The sequence below is a fragment of the Chaetodon auriga genome, chromosome 7 (assembly GCF_051107435.1).
Source record: "Chaetodon auriga isolate fChaAug3 chromosome 7, fChaAug3.hap1, whole genome shotgun sequence".
NCBI classification, from domain to species: Eukaryota; Metazoa; Chordata; class Actinopteri; order Chaetodontiformes; family Chaetodontidae; genus Chaetodon; species Chaetodon auriga.
In genome coordinates this window covers 23,077,563-23,103,813 of record NC_135080.1, presented here as the reverse complement: position 1 = coordinate 23,103,813, position 26,251 = coordinate 23,077,563, and the positions used below count along the sequence as shown (strand labels likewise).

The window sequence follows — 26,251 nt, the reverse complement described above, 5'->3', positions numbered from 1 at the left end:
TTCTTTTAAAAATGTGATCTCCTAAAGACTGATTTAATTTGATAGCCTGAATCAACTCCTCCCTTTCCAGCAGACACAGGAAAGGAATAGTGGGACAACCCTGAATTTACGCCTCAGTATTGTAATAAATGGTCAAGAATTAATGGCTGAATTGGATTAGGTTCCAATCACGCGTGACTATTATTGAATTAGTGAGGGCTGATTTCACAGTTCTGTTGTTTCAGTGGTACAGACATAAATACACGTCATCATACGTCTGTCTTTTGGTCACAGACGTACTGATTTCACACCCACTGAGGCTGAACTGCTTCATCCAAAAGAATTATAGGGCGACTATGGGAGAAATCTGAAATGTGTTTCTCAGAGACAATGAACTACTCCTGCATATAGACCAAACACAATCTTTATTTACTTGATTTTTTTTCAAAGGCAAATTACAAATAAATAGCTGGATGCATTTATGTTACAATTCAGGTTGTTGATACAGAGAGGCTCCAAAAGTGCTCCATTACAATAACGTTAAAATAGAGGCTATACATGTGCTTCCTCTGCTGATCACAGCTCCACATACATATATGTCCACTTAAGGAGAAACATCAAATCAAGAATCAGTCAGGGATTAGAAAGTTGTGACTCAGAGTCATGAGAGAAGGCAACAGGTGTCACACAGTGAGGGATACTGAGGCCATGTTTGTGCCATGTGTGGTCTTGATGAGTCACGCCGTCATTCTCGTGCAGATGTCAAAAATATGCGACAAGGCTTTAAGATGGTAATGACAGTCTTTCTTTGTTTGAGCAGGTTTGACAAAACCTAAAACCACAGTCATTGTGTATTTAGGTCTGACACTGTATCCTAATGAAGGATACGTGGAAATGATGTTAGCTGGCCACATCAAAGTGAAATTAACATTAGTGATTGAATAATCTGTGACAAATACCAATAGACTAATCAATTTTCTAAGCATAAAGAAATAATCCAAAGTGATCTGTCGTTATCGAGCCTTCACCATTCTTTTAGTGGATGGATGATTTGCTGGGTAAAGCGTTAAGTGTTAATATTTCCTAAAGCAAACAGGGAAAAATGATTTTCTGCATCACCAACAGAATGAATGTAGGTTCTTATGTCCAAAAACCACAACAAGCTGCACACAGTTTGCACTGCTGTAATTACACGGCTTCATTTGGTCATGTTTTTAACCTATGGCTCAACAAGTTTGCATATATCAGCTGAGAATCTACATTGCCCATTTTTCAAAGGGGTGACCATGTGGTGGTGAGGAGGGGTAGTTGTTCACTTGGAAGGGGATGCCAGCAATGTAATGAAGGTGACCTCAGCCTGCCCTGGCCCCTCCTTGGCAGTGCCTCTGGTTCAAACAGAGCCATTTTCGTGACATTGAAAACATGTCTGGCTAAGCCATTAATCTCCCTTCGTAGTTCACCCCTCTGCAGAGTAAATGTTAGCCATACACACACAAGTCACATTTGTCAAAGTGAGCTAGAAGCAGTGCACCCACGCACAACGACAAAGTTTTATTCATGTCCTATCTGTAATCAACTGCCTTATTTGGACAGGAAAGATACATTTTCATATTGCACTATGATTTATCAAATATGACAATGATTACACAGTCATTTCATCTGTAATACAAGAAAATAAATGTGCACGATGTGATCTGTGCAGCACATAAAAGTATACTCTATCATTGTAGGAAAATACAATAGGCTAAAGAACAGTGCATCTCTGTTTCTTGGCTTTTAAAATAACAAATTTATGTAATTTTCCCTAAAAACAGGCTTTAATGTTGATCATGAAAATTGAAAAACTCTTCAACCAGATGTGATATGTCATTTTTACCACCCTGCTCTCATTTGCCCCCAAATGACTTTGTGCTTTTGGTATGAAGATGTGCTGATGGGAGAGACGTCCCACGACCGTGGGTGTCACAGTCTGACTGTGGGTGGGAGACAAAATAAACCGCTGGCAGAACTCAAAACATGTGACAAAAAGAAAAAAGAAAAAAAAAAGAAACAAAAGAGTTAACCATCTCCTGACCGGCAGGAAGACGGAATCTGAAATCACGAGTTTAAAGAAGTTTAGAAGAGGACCAAAATGATCTAAAGGAAAGATTTCGAGATATACATGGCCAAGATGTTGTCTCATATGTGAATACAAAGCAACAAACCTGTCAACCCAACCTGCGCTTCTGCTGTGGCACTCAGAAAGAGTTCAACAGACAGCATCAGCTAACACCCCATCTGTTTCATAACTCACATCTGAAACAATAAAGATCTCCACACAGAGGTCATACACCTGGGCCAAGAAGGGGAGAAGGCAGCAATGGACAGGGATCGTTTGCATTTTCCTCAACACTTTGTTTGTTGTACACTTTTTCAGCCCATCTTTGATGACAAATTCAAGCAAAAGCCGCTTCCATGTTGGAATTGATAAGGCCCTAACCTTATCCTTCTTTGTTTGAGAGGAGTGTTAAGACTTGCCACAGATCCCAGTGGCTCTTATGTTGATGGGGAAAGTTTTAGGGGAGCAGTGAAAGGGTACTGAGAGTATTCAGAGTCAAGTGCTGGTCTGTGTTTTGAGAGTGACCAATGCTGAGCCGGTCCTTGTTATTTCCCACCGTACATTCTCTCGATGTCGTCCTGGTAATGCATTTTTAGCTCCTTGCGTTTCAGCTTGAATGCGTCAGTCACTAGTCCTGTCTCAGGAGTCCATGGGTCTGGGCTCAGGCGGATCTTGCGAGGCACCTCAAAGCGCTCTAGCTGGGCTGCAACAGAGGAAAAGGAAACATCACGGTAAAACCTGTACCGATCCGTGTCTGGAGCTCTGAGCTAACGCTTCACCTCCTCTTTGACCTCCTCTCACCTGTCACAGCAGCCTCAGCGATGGCCTTGAGGACCAGTTCCTCCATGGCTTTATTGTTGCACAGCTCCTCCCATGAGCCTCGGATGCTGTATTGGTCAGCCAGAGCCTGCAAGTGCTTCTGATTGGGCACCACGAAGCCAATCACATATGTCTCATCACTGCAGAGTGGAAAGAGAAGAGATGACAAGAGGGACGTCAAAGTGAAAGGAAAATTGTAGTTATGAAATGACGCTGGTCTTAATGTGTAACTGAACGTTTGGCCAAGTAGGGCGATGGAGCACGAACGTGTGCACGTACGAACCATCAATTCTTCATCAAGTGAACTATTTCCCATAAAAGGAAACAGAAACAGGACATGTCAGGGCAGAGAGTGAACAGACTGCAAGATATCTTTAAAGCAGTATCTGTTGCACTGTGACACACAACTGAATAAACATTTCAGGCTGCAGAAAAGTGTTCATATTCTAAAGCAGGGTCAAGGTGTATATCTAAAATGCTTTTCAAAGGGTGCGGGCACTAAAGGAAGTACCTTCAGGAACTGTCCTGTTATGACACAATTTAGGTTTGTAAGGCAACTCGTGAAGAGGGAGCCAAGGGAGCAAAAGGGAGCAACACTAGCATTCATGAGGGGCCATGTTTCTGGCCCCTTGATCCAAGTCCAACAGTGACTTTGCTTTAAGCTCTGTTCTGCTGGTCTGGGCTTTTCCCCCCCTGCAGTGAAGCAGAACCAAAAGCTGTGTGCCATGAAAACCAAAACAATGAGCTGAAAGAAGCTAAAAAAGCTCAGACGTCACAATGTTCAAACCTGTTCTTAGTAAGCCTGTACATAGTGAAGAGCTGGCTCCTTTCACGTTACACATAGTCATTTGATTCATTTTGGATCTAAAAATATTCGTAAGAGCAGCTTCAAAGAACAGGGTGTACAAGTAATGAATAGGTAATAATAAGTCAGGATGGACCAAACAGCCAGAAAAGTTATAAAATGCTCTATAATGTGTGTACACAGAGCCACGGTGACTCATATGTTCACATGTAGCGACTAACTGATTGCCTGACTGCTTTATGCTGATGCTTCACCAGAAGCAGTGCAGTTATGTAATGGCTATTATCAAGCAGTGGCCCTGACACTTAGATTTATCAAAAGAAAGCGTTTTCCGGTATATGTCACAGAGGATAAACGATCATGCTGTGAGAGGTTGGTTTTATGGCTTTTTGCTGTAAGCAGCTGCTTGCTGTTGATAAGAACAGGGTTGGAGATTGATGAGAGCCGTGAGACTGAAAAATGAAATCAATCTGTAAAATAAAAAAAAAGCAAAAACAATGAGCCAAAAGAGACTAAAAAGCTGCAGAGATGGATGATAATTCTCTGTGACTCTTTACATTCGTTTCAATTTTTTTTATACACAGTACATGTGAAAAACAGAATCACACTGTAGTCTTTTCAGGTGACGCACTAACACACACCTGTTGGCGTAGGCACAGATGTTGTCGATCAGAGGGCAGCTCTTCAACATGGCCTCCACCTTTCCCAGCGAGACGTACTCTCCTGCCTGCAGCTTCACCAGGTCTTTCTTTCGATCTGGAAACAGCAGAGAATCCCGCCTGTAATAACGTGTAACATGTGTTTCTGCACGTGTGAGTGAAGACGCTGGGGGAAGGACACGTTTTCCACTGACGGATATATCAGACCAGACTCATCGAGATAACGGAGAAAATTCAGGTTTCAGGCTGACTGCAGTTAACAGGACTGTGGAGCGATTCTTGGAAGTGAGGTCAAATCTGATTTGTTAAAAGGTTTCCTGTCAGACTGACTGATGGGACAGAGGGGCTGTCTGGAAAAAATCAAGGAATCTGGGGCACAATGCTGACCATTTGTGCTCTTGATACAGCACCATCTGACCAGGACAGATTACCATAAGTGGCAATCTGCACCTATAAAACTAACCATGTATGTGCTCCACTTCCACCCACCTCACTATTCCACCATCATCCCTCCCTACACCTTTCCTCACCAATTATCTTGAGGCATCCGTCTTCGTGCATCTCTCCGATGTCTCCTGTGCAGAACCACCGTTGGCCGTTTCCATCCACAAAGAATTCTTCTTGTTGTTTCGCCTCCCTCTTGTAGTATCCCATGGTTACGGTGGGTCCACCAATCAGAATCTCTCCTCTTGGATGCGGCTTGTCAGTGCTACGGTAACCACCTGAGAGCAGGGCTTAAAGTCAGTGGATGGCAATGAAAACTGCAATAAAACAAACCACTCTCCTGATTCTGCTATATAGCAATTTTGCAGAGATAAAAATCTGACAGCGTGTTTACTTTAAATTCCATTTCTGCCGTGCGAACCAAGCAAGCAATAAACTCCACTTGATGAGTATCAAGATTGAGCGGAGCGTAATTAAGAGGAGTTATGATCCCTTACGTAAAAAGATGGAAGTTGGACAGGAGTGGAAGGAAAAGAAGTATGTTTTCCATACAAGGTTATGGACCAACTCCTGTAATCCCCCCCTAAATGCTGACAGTGTCACTGGCCTGGGAAATGAGGAGCGGTGCATGGACCGATAAACTCAGAAAAGTGTTTACTTGTGTGTGCACGAGAAAGAAATTCACAAGTCCCTGTGAATCCACGTGACACTCAGTCCATCATGGATTCTGTGTGAGTTGCTTCTTCCAGTCTCACTCACCCTCCACCCAGTCTTTGAGCTTGATCTCACAGCAAACCAGCGGTCCTCCCACTCTCCCAGTGCTGTAATCCCACACTGGAACAGACAACACACACACACGATCAGGAAGCACACCAGCATCAAGGAACGACATTTATTACCATGGCAACTCGACCTCACTTGTTCCCTCGCCATGGAAACCCCATCCCCAAGGAATGTCCACATAACTGTTTTCCTGGCTCGGATGACCGCAGTGGAGAGTGACGGGCAGTGAGCTGCTCTGCTGGTTTAGTCTGCCTGGGAAAGGCTGGGAGGGTTTCTATGATTTGACATGTGTTGGCAATGAAAGCCAATAGATAAGCTATGAAGTTCAAAACAGATCAGTGGGACAGCCATCACCACCGCAGATATGATTGGCATGATTTTACGCACGTTTTTTAAAGAGATAAGAAAACGATTTCTCTGTTTACGAGAAGCAGGAAGGAATGTCTGCATTTTTGGGGGGTGACAGTCAACAATATTTATTTTACAAAACAACATGAGCAAAAACGTTCACATCCCTTAGTTTTGGTTTTACAACAGGCCACAAACTTTATGCTAGCTGGGTTTTCCAATGTTGATTTTTTTCCACACCACTGTTTTCTTTTTCAGCACAGATTACCTACTCCCCTCTCTGTTCTCTTCAGCCCACGCACAATATATCTACTTATTACTTTCCTCTCATCCATTTTCCCATCCCTGCCGTAAAATTCTTCTTCCCCCTTGATGTCCTCCCACTGCCTTTATCTCTGCTTGTATGTTGTGGAAACATTTTCTTAATGACTTCCCACAATTGCTCAATAATGTACAACCTTTCCAGTTAATAAATTCTCATTTGGAGCAAATTATTATTTTACTTTCGGTCTAGTTAAAAATCAGTCGTTACTGTTGATATATTGCTGCCCTCCACATAGACTTATTGCAGATAAACAAGGTTAACCCTATCTCTGATGTTTAGGATATCTATATCTATATCGATATCGATATCGATATAGATATATAGATGTATATCGGATAGTTTCAGGCTGGTTCACAACAGGGTATTACATACAGTTTCTCGCAGTCATCCAGAAGTCATGGCATCACAGTGATTATTGTAACTGTTTGGTTAGTTTTAAGGACAGTTTTATTCTCTATTCGTAATTTGTTGAATATTTCTAAATATTTTTAGCATTATTATTTCTTTTTCTTTTTCTCTATGCGTATACTACTGGGCAACCATCATTACTGCTTACGCTCGCAAATGGTTCCAGCGCCGCTGGTCTCCGTCAGGCCGTACCCCTGACCCACCGGACAGCAGAAACACACATTCATGAAGCGTTGTGTAGCCGCAGAGAGCGGCGCTCCACCTGATAACAAGGCTCGTGTCCGACCTCCAAGCAGAGAGCGAACTTTATTGAACACCAGCCTGGATGGAAAAACAGAGGGCAGATGTAAACTAACAGGGGAGGCAACATGCTCTCTTACTGCTTGAAGAAGTTCTTGGTAACTCTTATCAAAATGAAACTTTAAAAACTCATCTACACACTTGTCACATAGAGGTGTGCTGTTTCCTTTGGCTAACTGCTCCAGTTTGTAGTTGTATGCCAGAATGAAGAGTGTTCTCTGGAAAAAGTTCATCTCCTCCACCTTGTTCATCACATTCTTATAGATGCGATCCATGATCTCCTGGAACCAGACAGGGGGATGGAGATGGAGGTGTCAAAGAGACAAAGAAAGAGAAGTGAGGCTAAATGAAGAAATAACAGAAAAGTTAAAAAAAAAAAAAAAAAAAGAGGCAATATGTATGAGTGATGCACAGGAAGACAAAAAATGAGTGATAGGATTAAAAGAATGCAGAAGAAGGAGAGATCACAACCAGACATTATAGAGAGGTAAGATGAATCCTGGTTATTAAGTCCTGCCTCTGTACTCATCTGTCTGGTGAAAAGATACAGGTTTGAGAGATATGCAGTGCAGCACAGTTGCGTTGCCTTCAAAGCTTTACAGATTCTGCCATGCGCCTGGGTAGAACCAAAGTGCTGCTTGATAAGGTCAAAACCAAAAGACATTTGGGTCTTTTAAATTTAGAGCTTGTTGTCTGTTAGCATTTTATTTATTTTTATTGGGATGGTAAAAAAAAAAGCAGAAGCTGGGTCTGTCGTCCCAGCTCTGGTCGTACATGACACAAGATAATTTAAGAGGGCCAGAACTCGTAAAAAAAAAGAAAAAAAAAAAGAACAAGAACGGAACAGCTTTCTCTAAATACAACAAGTCCGTACAAATAGTCCACAGGATGTTTGTGCTGATTGCAGATCAGATCACATATCGATGATTGTAGGGGTCATCATCGATTGGTTTTTTGCTATTAAGGTGAGCCCTGTTAATTAGCACGAGTAATAAGTTTCATCTCTGTTCTCCGTGTGCCTGCTCACTAAAACTTTGCTCTGTGTTCCATAAGTGCTCTTAACATTCTGGATATGATTTGGATTGTGAGAATCACGCTAAAACAGATGAACACCATGCTATGATAGTGTTGCACCAAGCACAAATACGAGATGTTAGGCTTTTCTTTGACACTAGGACCCAGTCATCCATGTTGGCATTTTGCTGCAGTACTGTGATGAAGCTGAAGCCCAAGTCCAGAGGAACAAATGTGGAACATGTGTTCTTAAATATGGTTGCATAACAGCAAGGCTCCCCAATGGATTAATGAAAACCAGTGACCTACAAAACAAGAGGGAAACCAAGGGGATCCACCAGAGTGAATCTCCGGGTGAGTTAAAAGAAAAACAGAAGAGAACTGCACTTCCACCTGCAGAGGAGAGAGAAACCTGTGCATGAAATTCAGCAGCATTTAGTTTGACTAATGCATGGGGGAAAAGTACAGCAACTGGCATAAATTACAGACAATGCAAAAGAAAAAGGGATGAGAGGAAGGCACAGCCACCACATATTGCTCATTTCTGGCAACATTAGCCTTCATTCAAATTCAACACTCACTCACTCTTAGCTCTGGTTTGGTTTCTGTTTGGGTTTTGCAGCTAGATGCTTGAAAATGTTCACCAGCCGCTTAGTAAATTTGGCTGGATGTGCCTGGTGCTATGCAGGTAATACAAAGGCTTTATGAGAGTGAACTGGGCCTCAGTGAATTAGTTTATTTGGCTTTAATTTCTTAGTCAGTGATTAACTGGAAAAATGGGGTGAACTGGTGATAGGAACAGGCCTGTGCTGGGAACAGCGATATCAAAGGAGTTGATGTTATTTTGTATCTTGGCTACAACACTGATGTATGACTATGTTGACTGCTCTCAAAGGGGCCGCAGTGGAGAGAACTGAAACCCTCAGATCAAAAACACCTCATCCTCCAAATCAGCAGAGCGTCTTCAAAAGATGGATTCCTAGTTAAATGGGGAAAAGGGCACAAACACCCCCCCCCCCCAACAGAAAAAAAAAAATTAAAACAATAAAAAACTGGCTTGTGTGTGTGAAGCTTAAGCAATGAGAGAGGAAGTCGACACAGGATTCATGCAGCAGCCCGCTGTCATATCACAGCAAACAATTTGTACGTGTGTGTGAGTTTGTGTGTTAGTGTGCGTGTGTCGTGGGGATAACCACATGGGGCTTTCTCACGTTCTGTTTACAGCTGTGAATGGTTCCAGACATTGAGGCCCCCTGGCCTTTACACTACGACCACTGGGAGATGGGGGTGGGGGTGGGGCTGATGGTGTGAGAGAGAGGGAGAACAAACAGCGCCAAGGGCATATTTTGGCCTTGAACTAGCCGGAGTACGGTCTAGCCAACATGAGCAATGGAATTGTAATCTCTTATTGTCAGGGGCATAAAAAATTTCTTCATGGCAACAATTAAAGTTTTCATAAAGTACAATAAATGATGACAGTTTGATGTATTGTTGTGCAAGATAAGTGATGTGATTTCAACTGTATATAACTTTTAATTTTATGATCCCAGCCAGCTAGCTAACTGGTACTAGCTGAGCAGCTACAGTAGACAAGAGACGTAAAACTAGAACCATAGACTTGCAGCTGAAATAAGCTGTAAACATAACACTTTATGTTAAACATAACACATTAACACTTTATCAGCCAATAAACTTGTTCTTTTTTTTCCAAAACAGTTGCTTATTTACACATCCAGCATTCATGCAGGGACAATAGCATTGTTGCCTTAATGTCTTATATGAAGCACTTTGAATTGCCTTGCTGTTGAAAGAGGCAATAGGGGCTTGGAATTGATTTGTTTTGGTCTCCTCTAACTACTGAGGGAAATATCTGATGATTAGCTGCCACCATGTTCAGCAACTAGTTGCTAACTTTGTGTGCTTGGTGCTGGGCAGCAAGTGTTCAGAGGGGTTTGGAGCCTTTCCAGTCACTTAAATCAGCATATATATTGTTCTGCTACCCCTTAAAGTCTCCATGCCCTGCTCTTGCCCCTGAAGACTAGCCAGACTAAAGTATGCAATTTTATCCCCTGTTTGTCTAACAGTGTTTGGTGATGAAGAGCAGCACTGGCTAGCTGTAGGAGGCTGAGAGTATTTATGTCACAGTCTGTCCAGAGACAGATCCAGCAGATCCAGGTCTGCTGGACTTTGTCACAGCTCTCCACAGCTGGACTACGAACAAATCCTGACTAGAAATCTGACCTGCTGCCAGATGAGACCAAACAGCATTGTTTGAAACACAGACTTAAGGGGAAGTGACTCAGTGAGAGGAACTACAAAGGTAAGGGCTTCTCAGACGCTATACTGTATAATACATGGTGTAGTGTTGAGTGTACTGTCTTAACGTACCGGCACAGCTGCCAACAGTGTGGGCTGCAGGACGCTGGTGTCTCCCTTGGTTCCCTTCTTGATCTTTGTTGACTTTGGTTGGGGAAAAAAAAAAGAATCAACAATGATTGCACACATCAGAATTTAAGCTTCTCATTGGAACCAAGACGTGAAATCTGGTTTTTGTTCAACTAGAATCAAATATTCGGTGCAGTGTCACACCAGTGAACTGATGCTTTCCTGGGATGCACTGAGGTTATATGTATTGGAATTTGGTGGTATTGAACTGCAGACGGTTATTGTCTGTATCATTGTGAATGTGCACTATTACACATGGAAAACATGGTGGCAGTAGGATGTTCAGTGTGTCTAACGACAACACATTTCCTCTGAGAAAAACTCCACAGGATTCCCAAACTGTGAGTCATGACTGCATGCATGCATTAGCATTCGTGATGCTAAAATGCAGCCACAAGATGTTTGACTGAATATACGTATTTTACAACTTTCTGCACTTTACAATTATCCATAATCCAGTCTGCAGACACATTGTGGATTGTGGTTGGTACTCAGAGCACTGATGTTCAGTAACCAGCCCCAGCTGTACAATGTGGACATATGCCTCAGGCAATGGAATTTGGTTGAGAAGCTCAGGACAAAAAATAAACAAAAAAAAAACTCTAGCACACAACGTACATTACGTTGTATTATTATGTTGAAATGCAGTCTTACTATACCTGGTCAGCTAGGGTCTGAGGTGAGGAGTAGCCAATCCTACAGCCGTGAGAAAGACAGATGAGCTCTGCGCAAAGCTCCAGTATATGGGCGAGAGGCAGGTAGCCAATGTAGGTATCTTCCTCACTGTAAGCATAAAGACACTGTTAGAAACAGGTCAGAAGGTAATCTGTGCCATCTCACTCAAGCATTAGCGCTAATTAAGTTCAAAAAGATGAATACATGTAATTTATACATGTGCAATCTGCTGTGCTATCACATTCAGTACAAACTATCATGAATCATAAATCATATGATAGCAGTCTTTGGAAGATAAATGATGACAGGCTATCTTTTCCTTTGCTTGCTCACTTTCTTACAAAATCAATCTTATTTTTATTAGCCTATATCAGTGTGAACAGACTCCTAAAAAAAAAAAATCATAATAATAACTCGATAATGAACTAACTAGACAATTCTGCGGACCGGACGTGAAGCATTGCCGGGCTGGGTGTGGCCCACGGGCCGCCAGTGGACCATCAGTGATTTAGGGAATCACATTTTAATGAATGTGTATGCGATTGAGATTGTGACAGATTGTGACATCCGTAAGCCCTTCAACCTCCATCCTTCTCACCCTAACTCCCATACTGCCGGTATTTTCCACCACTCACTGAACTCCCTTTCTTCTGCATTTCCTCTCACCCCCGTCTCGTTCCCCAGAGAGACGGCTCGGTTCTTGTTTTAATGTAAACACTTGTGTTGTATGATGGTAATAGCTGGCTGACTCATTCTTGTGCACGTTCTCAGTTGACACAGATGCCTCAACCAATAAGTTAGCCCGAAAGAGCATTTGGCATTTTTCCTTTAACACAGTGCACAACCTCATAGCCAAAAACATTTTAGCAAGTGAAACAGCAGATAAGAAGAAATGAATGTCTTCACTGTGCTGACATAGCGCAATTTAAACTGCTCATCTCTTCTGCAGAGCTGTGGAGACTTTCTCAGGCATAAATGGATTTAGGAGCATCCTGCTCACTTTGATGGTGGCTCACAGTGATGGTGATAGAAATAAAAAGGCAACACTGTGTAATTCTGTCCACAACAACAGCAACTACAGTTTGAATTTGTCAAGTTTAAAGGAATAGTTCAGGATTTTGGGACACTGGATGAGGAGACTGATACCACTCTTATGTCTGGATGCTAAATATGAAGCTACAACCAGCAGCCATTTCTCTTAGCTTAGCATTAAGACTAGAAACAGGGGAAGCATACATTGGTTTATGTCTTGGACCATTTCTTGCCCTGACTTTAGAACTTCACGCTTTTTGCTGGTAGGTGGATTTTGTGACCTTCGGACAGAGCCAGGCTAGCTGTGCGTAGCATTTAGATATGAGTTTGCCTTGCCTACCACAGGTTGGGTACCCGGTCGGACATTCCTACAATGGTAGCGAGGATGTTGCTATGGGAGATCATGACACCCTTTGGTATGCCCGTGGATCCGCTGGTGTACATGATGACTGCCACATCTGAAGGCAGCGGCTGTGTACGCTCACGCCCTGCTGTAATGTGGACAGAGAACACACACATACATGCACAAACACGCACATGAGCTGATCATGACAGAACTGCATTACAGTAAAGGCTCATAAGATGACGCTGTCATTTGTGTATATTGTATATATACAGTATATTACCTGATCACACACATGCACAAGAACACAGACTAAACTGTAACAGCTATGCACAAACATACCTCCATGTTTATACACTGTCCACACAGACACATTCTTGGAATAAAAGTAATCGCCTCTTTGTGTTCCAGTTGTTGTGTGTGTGCAGGACAGTCAGATTCCATAAAAGAACATGCAGCGTGTGTCCAAGGCAAAGGAAATATTTCCAAATGTCTGTAATTTAATGAGGCTGAGTAGAAGGTCAAACACATGGATGGACAATAGTCAGCTGTGATATTAAACAATCCAGCTCCTCTTGGCACATTGAACAGTTTATGTCTGACTGTGTTAGCCAAAAATCTCCTTTATCCCCTTTGTGACACTCTCTCTTGCACTCCTCACACTCTCTTTCATCGTGCTGTTTATTGTCTGTCTTACTAGGACTTCAAGTCGGGGTGCAACAGTTCTCAAATGTCACGGTTTTGAGTCACAGATTGGACCAATTTTCAAATCAGAAAAAAATGAGGACAAATATAACTCTGCTTTCCATTTGTTCTGTTAAACAGTTAAAGCAAAGAACTTTTGCCCACCATTCAAGATGTCCAACTTGATACCAGACAAGATTAAGTAATGTGTATTTCTTTATAACACCCAATAAATCTGGCGTAAGAAGGTTTCGGTGTTGCCACCACAAGATGTCGTCCGTTCTTCTATTATTTATGAAATTACTGATAAACCCTAAAGCTCCTACTGTAGTTGCAGTAAAAACATGGCATCCAACAGTGACAGCCACAAGAATTTTGTGAGTCAATTTCAAAACCCTCTTAGTCTGACTGCTGTTTCATTTGGAGAGTGCATTTTAGTATGCTAAGCTAACGACCTAACAACAAACACTGAGTTGTTCGCTTAACTTCCTGGTTTGTAACCAGATTTCATTCAAATATCTGTCTGTTTTATACTGCCGTGCTTACAGGCTGAGCGAACATACTCGGTGGATAGCCAGCCCTGACTGTCCATCCATGCAACAAGTATTTACTTACTACTCTAAGTACTTAAGCACTCTACCAAAAGTTAGATGTTATATGTGTGCAGACTGTGGTGCTAACTCTAAACACCTGGGTTGTGCTTGAAGGAAACTAGTTTACACTACCTGCTGTCCATCCACATCACATCTGAGGGCAGAAGTGTTTGCAGCTGTTCCAAATAGCAACACTTGAAGGTGGAGTGGAAATGCAATGCAAAATTCAATAATTCGTACAAATGGGAATAACGTTACACACTTTCTGACAGTCTTTCTGACCAGAGGTTGGTCTTTTTTCTCTTACTTTTCTTTCTGTTCAGCATCTTGTGCAACAAAGACAGAAAACAGAAGGAAAGAGAGGAAGGGAGAGTAAAGCACATTACAGTTGGAGGGCCTCCCATCTTCCTCTTTCCTCTTACTCAGATACAAGCCATGTAGGAGTGTGTGCTCTGAGAATTGATGTCATGTGAAGTTAACGGTGCCGTGTGTAAACATGACCGTCCCCTATACCCCAGAGCTCCATCCTCCCTTCCTAAACTTACTTCCTTCCCTCTTAATCTGCACATGACACTACCAGCTTCTCTTGTTTTGGGTCAGTCAGTTCAAGGGGCCACAATGAAAGGCGAAGAGTGGGCGAAAATGTTTCCTCCTCCATCCAATCCGCTAAGTGAATAAGGATTGTATCGACTTTAATCTGACACAGATGTGAGCACTTCCTTATTCACATGACCCAATGGGACTGATACCAATCCGCCCCCACCCTTCAAACCCCAAGAAAACCCCACCATAGCCAGCCCATTAGAGTTTTAAACTATGCTACGAAAACAATGGGGATGCACAGAATGAAACACAAGTGAAACATTAGGTTAGATAAGTAAGACACACAAGCTCACCATTCTCAGGCCTGGCTCCCAGCTTCTGAACTGCAGCCATGGTATGGACACTGATGTCAAGTGGATAGCCGCGCCCTGAGGGTGGTGTGTTGTCCACCAAAATGATATGCTGCAGCTGCGGAACTTGCATTAGGATGGCCTGACGCAAATATAACAAGAACACGGGTGTTGTGAACACTTTAGCACATGATGAGAAGCAGGTTTCTTCTTAGACAAGTAACATGCACGTCATCTTCATCAATATTTGGGCTGAGACAGGATGTGTGAGAATGAGCAGAGGAGCTGTGTTTATGCCATCTTGATAAAAAGGGAGATGAAGTGCCCGAGCACCATTTGTCTTCGGGGATTGAACCTGTCAAAAACAGTCCGTAACATCCAGCATGTGCACTTCATCTGGTTTTTATGTCTGTATGGTGACACACTCTGCCTCTCACATTCTTTCTGATGGATAACGGTAGCCTAGAACTTGCCTGGGAACCATGGGCAGACTTTGGATCAGTGATCTAAACCCACAGTAATTTAGTTTACTTAGTTAGTCTGCAGGAACAGTTTGTGAGCCATTTTTTTTATTGTTTAAATTCAATTGTTGACAGTATTTTTTAACAAAAAACCTTCTTTTTCAACCTTCAAACTCAACTTCTTGTTCCAGTCTTCTTGCACTTCTTACAGTGGTTTGTTGTGCATGTGCTCTTTGTAATCAAACCACTTCCACACTACAGAAGTCACTCCCTGTGGAGCTGGTAGCAATGTTACTTTCACTTTCAGCCAAGCTTGTTGTTGCTGTGTGTAATGTTATGACATTATTACATCGACAAGTCGCCATTATCACTGTACTTTTCTGAAAAATCAGATTAAAAATTATACTGATATTATCATTATTTGGTACACCCCTGTTTGAAATGTGTGTAAACAGAATACATTTTCAGTATACGTCTGTGTGTTGGTGTGTATTGTAACCTTGAGTCTGGTCTCCAGGAGCTCTCTGCTGGTGATGATGTGGGTGACCTGAGTCTCGTTCAGCCCGTGAGCAACGGCTGGACCTCCCAGTGTGGAGTAAATGGTGACCACTGCAACAAAAAACCCACCGTTATCACAAATGACTCAATCATAAGTATTCTACGGCCTTCTCAGTCATACAGTTCATCATTTCTAGCAGTGGTAGACTGATTAATTGGTTGGCCCATGAATGAATGAATAGAAATGAATAAATATTGTTTGTATTTTCGTTCTCTCTCAGAAACAAGGAGAAAAACAACACGATTTTGGCATCATATATCGGCCATAGGTGCCCTGCACTATGAATATCATCATCATCGATCATTTTATTGGCAACTGGTTATAAGTCACACTTCTTGGAATAAACAGAGAACATACAGTTTTTTCCTCGATCTGGCTCACAACCAACAATGACTCCTTATCTGTGCGCCTTTTCTCAAATGTCAGCCAGATGTCTAAGCCAAATTCTGGGGAAGTGTCACTAAAGGAAGCCTTGAGATTTGAAGGCTTGAAGACGCAGCTGGTAAACGACCAGCTGAGAGTAAGGAGATGGAAAAATGTAACACAGTGCGACTGCCCTGCAATAACTACTATCTGCTGCCTCTATCAATCTTAAAATGTTCTGCGTTGTTTAGGCGCAGTTGATGACACATTAACAGAAATAGAGTAAAAAATGTCTAAACTTTTGTATAAATAATAATCCAGTTATCCACAATGTATGAATACACCGCATTTTCTTGTTACTTGCTTACAAGACGAGTCTGTTTCTGTATATGTGAGCGCGTGTGTGTGCGCTATCATACTGACAGTGAAGCATGTGTGAAGACGGACAATGTACGTGCACTCTGTCTACACCGCTCAGTCGTTCTGGTTTGGCCCCTCCCGCACTGATGACATCATCAGCCACCTCAAGAGGCCTCAACGAAGCATCTTAACCAATGGGACACAACCCCTCACTGCCTGATAAACTCTTCTGGGGATATAAACCATATTGGTATGTGAGGGTGTGTGTGTGTGTGTTACGACTGAGTGCATATGTCTGATGGAGCGCTGGTATGTGTGCTAGCATACTTGTTTCCACATGGGAGCATCAGTAGTTGGAGCTATTAGGGTTGGAGTTCGATAACTTTTATTAAACTCCTCCACTCTTCCGGTTGGAGGCTTTCCACATGACTGTGGAACTGACTGGCGGTGCAGCGGTGACCTTTGCCCCTCACATCCCCACCTGACTCAGACTGACTAACTTTTCACAAATTTCAGATGGTTTTCATTTTTCCCAGACATTTCTGTTCTGATTACATAATTACTGCAAAGTGTCAGGTCAACCCTCGCATCTGAGAAAAAAAACAGAGGAAGAGAAAAGGGGTGAGAGTGGAAGACGAGGGGAGAAAGGTGACAGGAGGGGACAAGAGAGAGAGAGAAACACAGCGTAGCACAGTTTCTAACCCCACATCCCCACACTGACACAGACACAGGGGTTTATGGGACAGGGCTTAGTGACATCACACTCTTGCGTCATGGAGCTCCAATACTTCCTGCTCTGCTGCTGTGTGTGTGTGACTGAGTGTGGATGAGGGCCATGACACCTCCAGCCGTGAGATCTAAACACTAGAGCGGGCCCCAGCTTGACACACACACACACACACACACACACACACACACACACGATCACACACAGTCATTGTAATGCAGATAACTTAAACGTCCATGCTCCTCTCAGCAGAAACAGACAAACATTGTGTGAGATGTTCAGCCTTGTGCTGACTTGGTCACTGTGCTTTTTTCAGCTCAACAAACGGGGTCTTGAAAGGGTCCCGAGAGTCATATAGCATTTCCTCGGTTCAACATGACACCATTACGTAAAGAATGTATGCTGTGTAACTACTGCGTGTATAAAACTCAAAACTGATGATTTGTCTTCTGATTAAGGGCCAATATACAGCGAATATACAATGTACACATACACAAGCAGGCACACATACACACACATCAAGTGTTTGAGTTCACTGGGGGCCTTTGGCTGACTCCTTGATGCCTCTGTCAACATCAGATGTTCATGTAGCCTCTCTCACCCCTCTTCTGACGCCATCACCCCTCACTTTTCTCCCTCTCTTTCCTCCCCTTTGTCTCTTCCTCCATCACTCTTTCCAACCTTTAACTCCCCCCAACACACACAGACACACACAGACACACACACACCACTGCCCCAGGCTTTCTACTGTCCCACTGTTTGTGTTTGCAAGAGAAAAAGATGCTTTCCAAAGATGCTTTATAAAGATGCTTTACTGGCATGTACTTATTTAGTATGTAGTATTTTCATCGTGTGACAGTTTAATGGAGCATAAACTAGAGCTCACAGAGAAAATAAAGGGTCCTTCAAGGACAATCAAAAAGATTTAATGAACTTAAAGTGCTGCTGCGGATGCTCATAGTAAAGACAGGATCCTTCGGTACAGAACATATTAAAGAGTAAATCAGCAGTGACTCCCTCAGGGCAGGAGGCTGCTGCTGCTGCTGCTGCTGCTGCAGAACATCATTTTCAGTCTTTTGAAGGCAGAGCAGGACTGAAAAATTCAGCCGTCTCTGTGGTTAACAGTGTTGACCTATCCTTCAATATTAACAACGTAAGCAGTGTTTTTTGCTGATTTTTTTTTTTTAATTTATTTGCAATTCTGCCGTTTTTTAACGTCACAGTCCTTATAATGTCCCCTGTCACATTCAGCTTTGAGCTACTGTAAAATGATTCATGTGGACCTGTTCTCCAGAACAAACAAGGTACTGGCAGGTGCAGCATTCTCATTAGTTTGTTACATGAGAAGAATTATGGCTAATTTGATACAAGCTGAAAGGACCATTTTCCAGTCCAACCAGTGTATAAGTGGCAATGCTGTACATATATATATAAAAAATGCACTGTTGTCAGTATTTGAGTGTGTTTCCATCACAAGAACATGAAATGGATGGAGAAAAAAGGACTTAAGGAGGAGAAATGGGACACTTATATAACAGCGAAGCAGAAGGGACAAATTGACCTTCTTCTGTCTCAGCTGGGCCCTGCATGTTACAAGTTGTCCGCTGCAACAACTGAGATGTGCACGTACACACACATGCACGCACACTCACACAAACAAAAATGCCTATAAATCAGCCTCATTCAGACACATTTGGAAGATGCTCAGTGGGAAAGACCAAGCTGAGCAGAACAGTGCAACCTAAGCTGAAAGTATATTATAGTGTTGAGTAGAGATTTACTTTTTTTCTGTTGACACTAAAGTCCATAAAAAAATGACCCCAGTCAGCTCTACTGCAGGCTCCAATCATTTTTAATACACTTTAAATTATTAGAATTTTCAAGCTTTTCTTCTGACATACATGGTGTATTAGGGACTCATGCGTCTAACTGGTATGCAACATTACTGCAGTGTTTGTAATAAAGATTTAGCTAATAGCTTAATGCAATTTAGCTTAATTCCTAAGGCCTTTGCATGAGACGTTAACTTCATTTGTCCACCCTCCTCTACGTATGTTTCTGTGCTCATACTCACAGGCATGCTGGACTTACATCGGAAGTTGTACATGAAGCAGGCCTGGGCAGCAATGATCCACTCGGCTCGCGTCTCACAGAAGATGGCGATGTTGTTTTTTGGCTGCTGACCCAGTGATGCCAAACCGCTGCCCAGCTGGGAGGCTGCTGTGAGGACTTCTTCATAGGAGAGCCAGTGGTACTCACCCAGAACCAACTGCAGCGGGAGAGAGGGGGGTGGGAGAGTGTGGGAGATAAGTGCTGTATCGTGACATTTTGTTAGTGATGAGGCAAAGGGGAAATAAAAAGGTACAGCAGACAAAGGAAGAAAGGACGGATGAATGTTCCAAGCATGCAATGTTCCAAGTCACTACAGTTAAAATCCCAGTATCCAGTTTTTATTGAATGTTCTTTTTTTAACTATTTAGAGGATGTACTGAGCCATTACTCTAACCAAAGAACATTTCATTCTTCTTTTTATTAGGTCTTGGTGGATACAGTTAACACAGGAGAGTTATATCCCACACTCACGTTTGGCCTGTTTCACATTAAAAAGTCACAGGAAAGGAAACAGAGCTACTTCCTCTTCTGCTGTCATTCTCATGCTGAAGCATTTCACGGCCATCATTGGCATGAACAGAAGATAAACACAAACTTCTGGCTGTACTCTTCAACACTCATACACTGATGACACACAGTAAACAAAGGCGCTTCCTGCATGTATTAGTGAGGTTATACTGGCTCCTAATGGTTAATGTATGGTAGTGCACCCAAACACACACAAAGGCGCCCAGTAATGATGACTCCACAGTGCTGTTTTCTACCTGCTGGAAACAATAACTAAACAGCTCAACATGTTCCCTTGCAGCATTAAGTGTTTCAACAGTGGGGTTGAAATGGATTATTGGATCAGGCTGTTGGGATTAGTGAGGTCATTCAGAGCTAATGTAACTGCACGGCAAACTTGGGTAAAGTTTACGCTGAATGCTGAATAGATCATCCATCAATACAGATGTTTGTATGCATTAGTACAGTCTATAAAAGCAGGATTCAACTTCTTTTTCATACATCTTTTTCATGTTTTTATACTCCAGTATAGATGTCCGAGCAGACGCACATTAAAGGATAGGTCTTGTCATTTTTCTTATAATCAATAAATTCAATGAAAGCACAACCCTGAAAATGAATTGATCATATGAACAGGTATTGTCTGTATAGTCTGATACAGTATATTTTACTTCTCTGTGCCATAGAGCTCCATTGTTGTCCAAAAGCTATTAAAAATACATCAGTGAGTCACAGTGTTGCACTGGAGGACAGGTTCTTTCATTGTGCAGTATAGTTTGAGTTCGTCCTACACTCACCGTCCTCGAGCTGCAAATACTCACAAGTGCAGCAAATCTGTCGCTTCAACTAACCGATGCTTTTTTCACTTTGGTTTGACTAAATTCTGCTTTAAAAAAAACTACAGTGCCAATTGTTTTAAGAAAATATTGAGCTTTTCTAAATAAAAAAAGAGACTATACATTTGTAAAAATATATGTTTCAGTAGACACAAACAGGCTTGAGGATGATGAGTTTTTAGCCACATGACCGGGTGTTTCTTGGTGGTACTGTAGTATGATCTATGCTATATGCACTGCATCTGGGACATAGTATTGGTAAGAACTGAACCCATGATTAGAATAATCATTCAAAGTTTTTAATATTTATATATATAGAAATCTGGCATGGAAGCTATAAGAGCATTTTCCAAAATGTCAAACTATTCCTTTAAAGTACCTCCAATGTTGTGTTCAAACCACACATTCTGCATCCGTCTTTACCTTTTTGAACACCTTTCCATCGCTCTGTCGCTCGTCCTCCTCACTGATCACCTCCCTCGTCCCCAGACAGTCTCTGCGTGCGAACCTTGTGACTGCGTACTCAAATATCTTATCCAGGGTGTCTATTCCTGGGTGCAGCGACGTAGCCAACCTCTTGGTGGCGCTCAACGCTCGGTAGGGTCCCTCAGGATGTTTCAGGGAGGAGTAGGCCTTCACTCTCTTGACTCGCTCCTCCTCGGAGTAGTAGACGCCCCCGTCCTGCGTGGAGACCCAGCTGAGGACGTAGGAGGGCAGGAAGGTGATGAAGGTGTAGATCCACACCATGAGGTGGAAGAGGAGCAGCAGAATGGGGTTCAGGTCCTCCTTCAGTTTCATCTTGGTGAAGCTGTGAAGACGCTGGACAGCAGGAAGACGAGTTGTGAGAAAGAGGTCCTCCTCTAGTTGATGCAGTCAGTCCCTCTTTTGTCCGATTCTTTTTCCTTCCTTCCTTCTTTTAGAGAATAAAATGCCCACAGGTCCAGAATACCTCTGGAAAATAAATGACATTAACCTGACATTAGAGCAACAACTCACAGTTTCTTTATGTTGTTAAACTTGTTTCAAAATGAGATTATGTCTGTGCTAATAATGGTCCTGAGTCCCTTAAAGTACAGAAAAATCCACTCATTCAGAAAGTGAAACAAAGCAATGAGTCACGTGTACTCCAGCACTCACAAAAAGCAGAAGAGAAATTTGGTTTTTGGCAAAGCACGGTGTGACAAACAGACTGGGTCTGTGTTTCAAATGTTCAGTTTCCTTCCCACAGCTGCTGTGTCCAGTGCACTCACTGAGATCACAGCATAAATACAGCATAGTCAGTGTTGGTATCAAAGAAAAAAATGAGAGAAAAGCAGCAGGGGAAGATGAGGAGAAAACAGAGGGGAAAGTGAAAAAGTCAATGGAAAAAGGCCATTTCTATGTGTGCGACAGCGTGCACACCACAAGACAGGAGGAGACGGCCAAGAGAGGAACAGAGAAGTCCACAGAAAGAGCAAACTGAAGGTCAAGTGTGTGAACCACCAAGTAGGGGATACACCAGACACAGCCCCCTTAATAGGACAGAAGACTGGAGACTGTAACATGTAACAGATGCTGGGAGCTGTCCAGAGTTCTGAACAGAGATGAGCGTTCAGGTTATCTCATCACAGCACCTTGGCTGACAGGTTTCCTGTTGGCACTAGTAGTTCTCTGTACTTCGACATTGCCAACACTGATCTCAGCAGTCAGATCAATGAGGCAACATTGTTATTTAAATATGGTATCTTATCAACTGAGCTACACGTGGATTAAAACACATAGACAGTGTGTTCATTGTAAATTGAAGAGAGATAAAAAGCTTCAAGCGGTGTTTCGGAGGTTTATTGCCAGCCCTAAATGAGCGTTCCATTCCCTCAGAGATACCACTGTCATTTTTATAACTAGGATCATTAATTAGTTCTTTGACCTTTATCCCTGACTTTCTACGTACCTCTTGGGTGCAGCAAAACTGCTTCTCTTACAACTGAGGGAACTGGACTCATGACAGCCAGACCTCTTGACTCTAACAACCCCCATTAGACAATAAAAGATTTATAGATTCTTAAACTGCTGGTGTGAGAAACAACGCTAATGCATATTGACATTTCTATTCAGTCCACCAACTGTCCTCGCAACAAAAAAAACCATACACACTCTGAAGACCCCTAACAGTCTATTCCGTCAGCAGCAATATTTCATTATTCATATGAGGAAGAGGCTCATCTCGCTCCCCTGAAGCCCCACATCCTTCCCCTCCCAAAACTGACGCACACTGTACCTACTTGTCTCCCAAATACACTCATCCCTCAAGTGTCTCTTTGAGACTCATAAATAAATGAAAGGTTTTACCAGCAGTGCTCTCCCAGAATACCATCTGTTCCCTGTGGGATTCTCTACAGCGCTGTTGTTCTGCTTGGTGTCTTGTTACTCGGCCTGGACGCCTTACTTCATCACAGGACGCCACAGCTTACCAAAACTGCACCCTGGTGGAGCAGATGCTTAAGCCCGTCTCCCGCTATCATCCACTGCTTGCTTGTTGGTTTCACTGCCTCTTGGAATTCCTATGCTTTTTGCAGAGAGTCAAGGTCGATGAAACTGAGGCCACAGAGGAGTTGTGTGGTCAAGTGGGATAAACAAACTGTCAGACTAGAGGAAAAGAAGCAGCAGAGCACAGTGCTGATAGACTTCCTCCGTGCTCTTATGCATGGACGACAAGCAGCTGTCCAAAAATATTAGACTGTTAAACAGCTTTAAATGCACCCACAATTTTAATTTCCATACATTTTTGCAAATCATTATTTACTATATTCTACATACTTTTCTTATAACATCAGGATATTATTTCCTGAATTTACAGTCAGTAAACAGAACGCTAACAACTACTAGCTAGTGTCGACTGAATCCGAAGGCTTTTGCTATGCATGGATCAAAATCACTTGACTTTTTTCTCTTCAGTAGAGGTCAAACTATAACCTAGATTTCCCTCCATAGCTTCCTTTGTTAGACACTCCTTGACTCCTTCTTCCAAACTCCATCTCCAACCTTCAACAGATTTTGAAACTGTGCCATGGTTATACAAAGTTAACAACGGGGAGTGCCAGTGTGTGCAGTGCCAGGTACCACTGGTCAGATTACACGTTGGCAGAGATAAGGTGATGTAGTCATGGCGGGGGGGGTTGTGAGGGAATGTCAACTAAACTTTGCACTTGGCATTTATAAAAGACTTTCCCAAAGATCTCACCACACACAACCCAATTAACAACACCAACTCCTCTCTGTTTCTGCAAAAGGTCAAGACCCTATTTTGTCCTGTTGCAATACACAAAACAATCTTGACTCTAATCTCTTACCTCTAATAGTGAGAAGCAGGTAGTTGCAATATGTAGACTAGTAGTTGCTCAATCGGTGGCTTTATACAACAAGCAGGCGCTTTGCAGGCGGCCTCCCCTCACTGGATTAATTGAGTAATATTGTTACATGGTCTGTGTAGCGGTGGGGTGAGCGGGCGTGTGTGTGTGACCGTGTCTGTGTGTATATGAGGGAATCATTGCTTCCTCAGGAGATTGTGTGAATGGGGCCTTTTGTGTGCCGACGTCATCGTGCTTTCACCCACTTCGCTAAGCAGGCGGGCTGAAGTCTTGCAGCAAGTTCAACATGGCCATTGTGGTGAGACGACGCACAGGCGCACGACTCGGTCCCAAGGGTCAGACTGCGTGTGTGCGCGAAAGAGCAAGAGGTGATGTGTGTTGTGTGTCTGTGCATGTGCGTAGGTGTGGGACAGATTTGCACGCATGAAGTGTGTTTGCCTATTATAAATAGTGACATAATCAAGAGCTTGCAAAAAGACTGAAGAGTTTTAAGTGTGATTTCATTGAGAGTGAAAGCACAAAACACTGGTTGGATCATGTGGATCATTTGTGTGACATTTCTTTATCACAGGTGAAATAAGTCAATAAAAAACAAGAATTCTTTTACTCTCTTCTCTCGTCTCTCAGCAGACTCTGTGCTCATGAATGTATTTACCTAAAATGTGCTTTATAACACCATAATAATGCAGTCTTGTGTCCTCCTCACTTGCACTTCTGAGAAACATGGCCACCATGGAGAAAGAGTGTGTGTCTGTGTGCTTTCTAATCACATCGGACCATCCCTGCAAGACAATAGCATCTCTGTATGTAGGTACAGGAGCGCCGTAATGGACCTGCATCATTTGATAACAGCTGCCACAGGCCAATTCACTTTTGGTTGAGTAAATAGATCTTACAAGAGGCAAGCAATGAGGATTGTGGTGAGGTTTTCAGTTCTGGTCGTTTAACACATGGTGCTAAAAAAAAAAAGCCTTACTTGTCTGCATGTCATAACTGTAGCACTGTGTCTACCAAAAGAAACATAAAAAAATGTGCTGCTGTTTATAAAAGTTCGAGTCCATGTAAAAATATGCTCATTACAATGAGTCTATAAACTAGTGAGCGTGCACACATGCGTGACACTTCCTCATTCCTTACTGTAATTAAAGCTTATGAGAACATAAGACGACAACATATCTCTGTGGAATCTCGATGTCATTCTAATTTGTGGTCTCAGTGCGCCACAGACGCTCAAGCTGCAACAGGCGCACTCACCAGTGTCAAGATAAATCCCGGTTAAGAATTTCAAAATAAAATATTTCAAAGTAATGTCGCGACATTTTGGACTGCTGCAAATCTAAATTTTCACCAGTATTTATGGCGAAACAATATTGGCCATGCGAGGTTATACTCATATTCCGTCCACGTCACCCGACAACGCTAAATTAGCTGTAGCATGAAACTGTACATTCGTAACAAAACGAAATACAAGTTTCATGTTTTCATTTTTATAAGAGTAGAGTACTTTACTGCTAGAATTGTCTCCATCTTGGGCAACTTGACGCAAATGCAGCATCCCGCACATCTGGATAGAAACGCGCATCACAAAACGGCACCTAAACGACAAAGAAACTCACCTGTGAATATTTCGGCCAGGGAAAATTTATCCAGCCTACAGCAGCGAAGAGGCAGCTTTCAACGTCGCCGTGTTCAAACCCTGTTTGAGACAGCTCTGCGAATGTATTTAACCACGGGGTCCGGTCTAAATGTTAATATAGCACTCTGCAATCTGAGCCCGGAAGTCACACGCGCGTCGTGTTGTTGTATGGATGGATGGCGGCTTGGGGGGGCATTCCCTGCGTTATGATTGGACTCGTCGAGGTGGCGCGTGCTAGGGGCCGGACCAGATGGAAGGAGGGCGCAAGGGGACTGCACGGGTTACTGAGTGTCAAAAGGAGCTGAGGCCACGCGCACGGTAGTCAATAAAAAGCACACGCGTATACTGCATGCTGTGGTCCAGAGTAATTTCCATGTGACAGAAGTAAGAGGACTGTCAGTTATATCAGGGTAAGAAAGAGGATTTTTTAATAGGAAAAGCTACTGTTAAAGCTGTCATATCGGATGATGCTGTTCGGCAGGTTACAACTCTTTTAAAAGTGAATAGAAATAATGAGGAAAATAATGAGTTTCCCGTTAGGTTCCTCAAAGGGTCCACAGGAAATTATTAGAGTGGAATAAGGGAGCGATCTAAGTGGGCATCCTGGACAGGGTCCACATTAACTGTGGTATTTAGATTTGTAGTTGGCAGTAACAACACAATTCTGTGCATCTAAATTTTGCGTGTCATTATGGT

At 42.7% G+C, this 26,251-nt stretch overlaps 1 protein-coding gene across 1 annotated transcript; it reads right to left on the bottom strand.

Annotated features, from left to right (window-relative positions):
• Positions 1-386: 386 nt before the first annotated feature.
• Positions 387-25,725, bottom strand: acsl3a (acyl-CoA synthetase long chain family member 3a). Its single transcript, XM_076735868.1, has 15 exons — positions 25,536-25,725; positions 20,996-21,523; positions 19,209-19,386; positions 15,608-15,717; positions 14,651-14,789; positions 12,475-12,625; positions 11,087-11,210; positions 10,371-10,442; positions 7,110-7,249; positions 6,817-6,989; positions 5,564-5,638; positions 4,891-5,082; positions 4,343-4,457; positions 2,879-3,036; positions 387-2,780 (listed from the first exon to the last, which is right to left on the bottom strand). The coding sequence occupies exons 2-15, from the start codon at positions 21,368-21,370 to the stop codon at positions 2,623-2,625; spliced, it is 2,160 nt and encodes a 719-aa protein (XP_076591983.1). The 5' UTR covers positions 21,371-21,523; positions 25,536-25,725; the 3' UTR covers positions 387-2,622.
• Positions 25,726-26,251: the final 526 nt, after the last annotated feature.

Bases quoted from the DNA above. Each gene is read 5' to 3' on its own strand.
- acsl3a (XM_076735868.1), bottom strand. From the start codon at position 21,370: ATGAAACTGAAGGAGGACCTGAACCCCATTCTGCTGCTCCTCTTCCAC. The intron at 12,626-14,650 runs GTGAGCTTGTGT...TCCACATTACAG, and splicing joins GGGAGCCAGGCCTGAGAATG to CAGGGCGTGAGCGTACACAG. The intron at 4,458-4,890 runs GTGAGGAAAGGT...TGCTGTTTCCAG, and splicing joins CGGATGCCTCAAGATAATTG to ATCGAAAGAAAGACCTGGTG.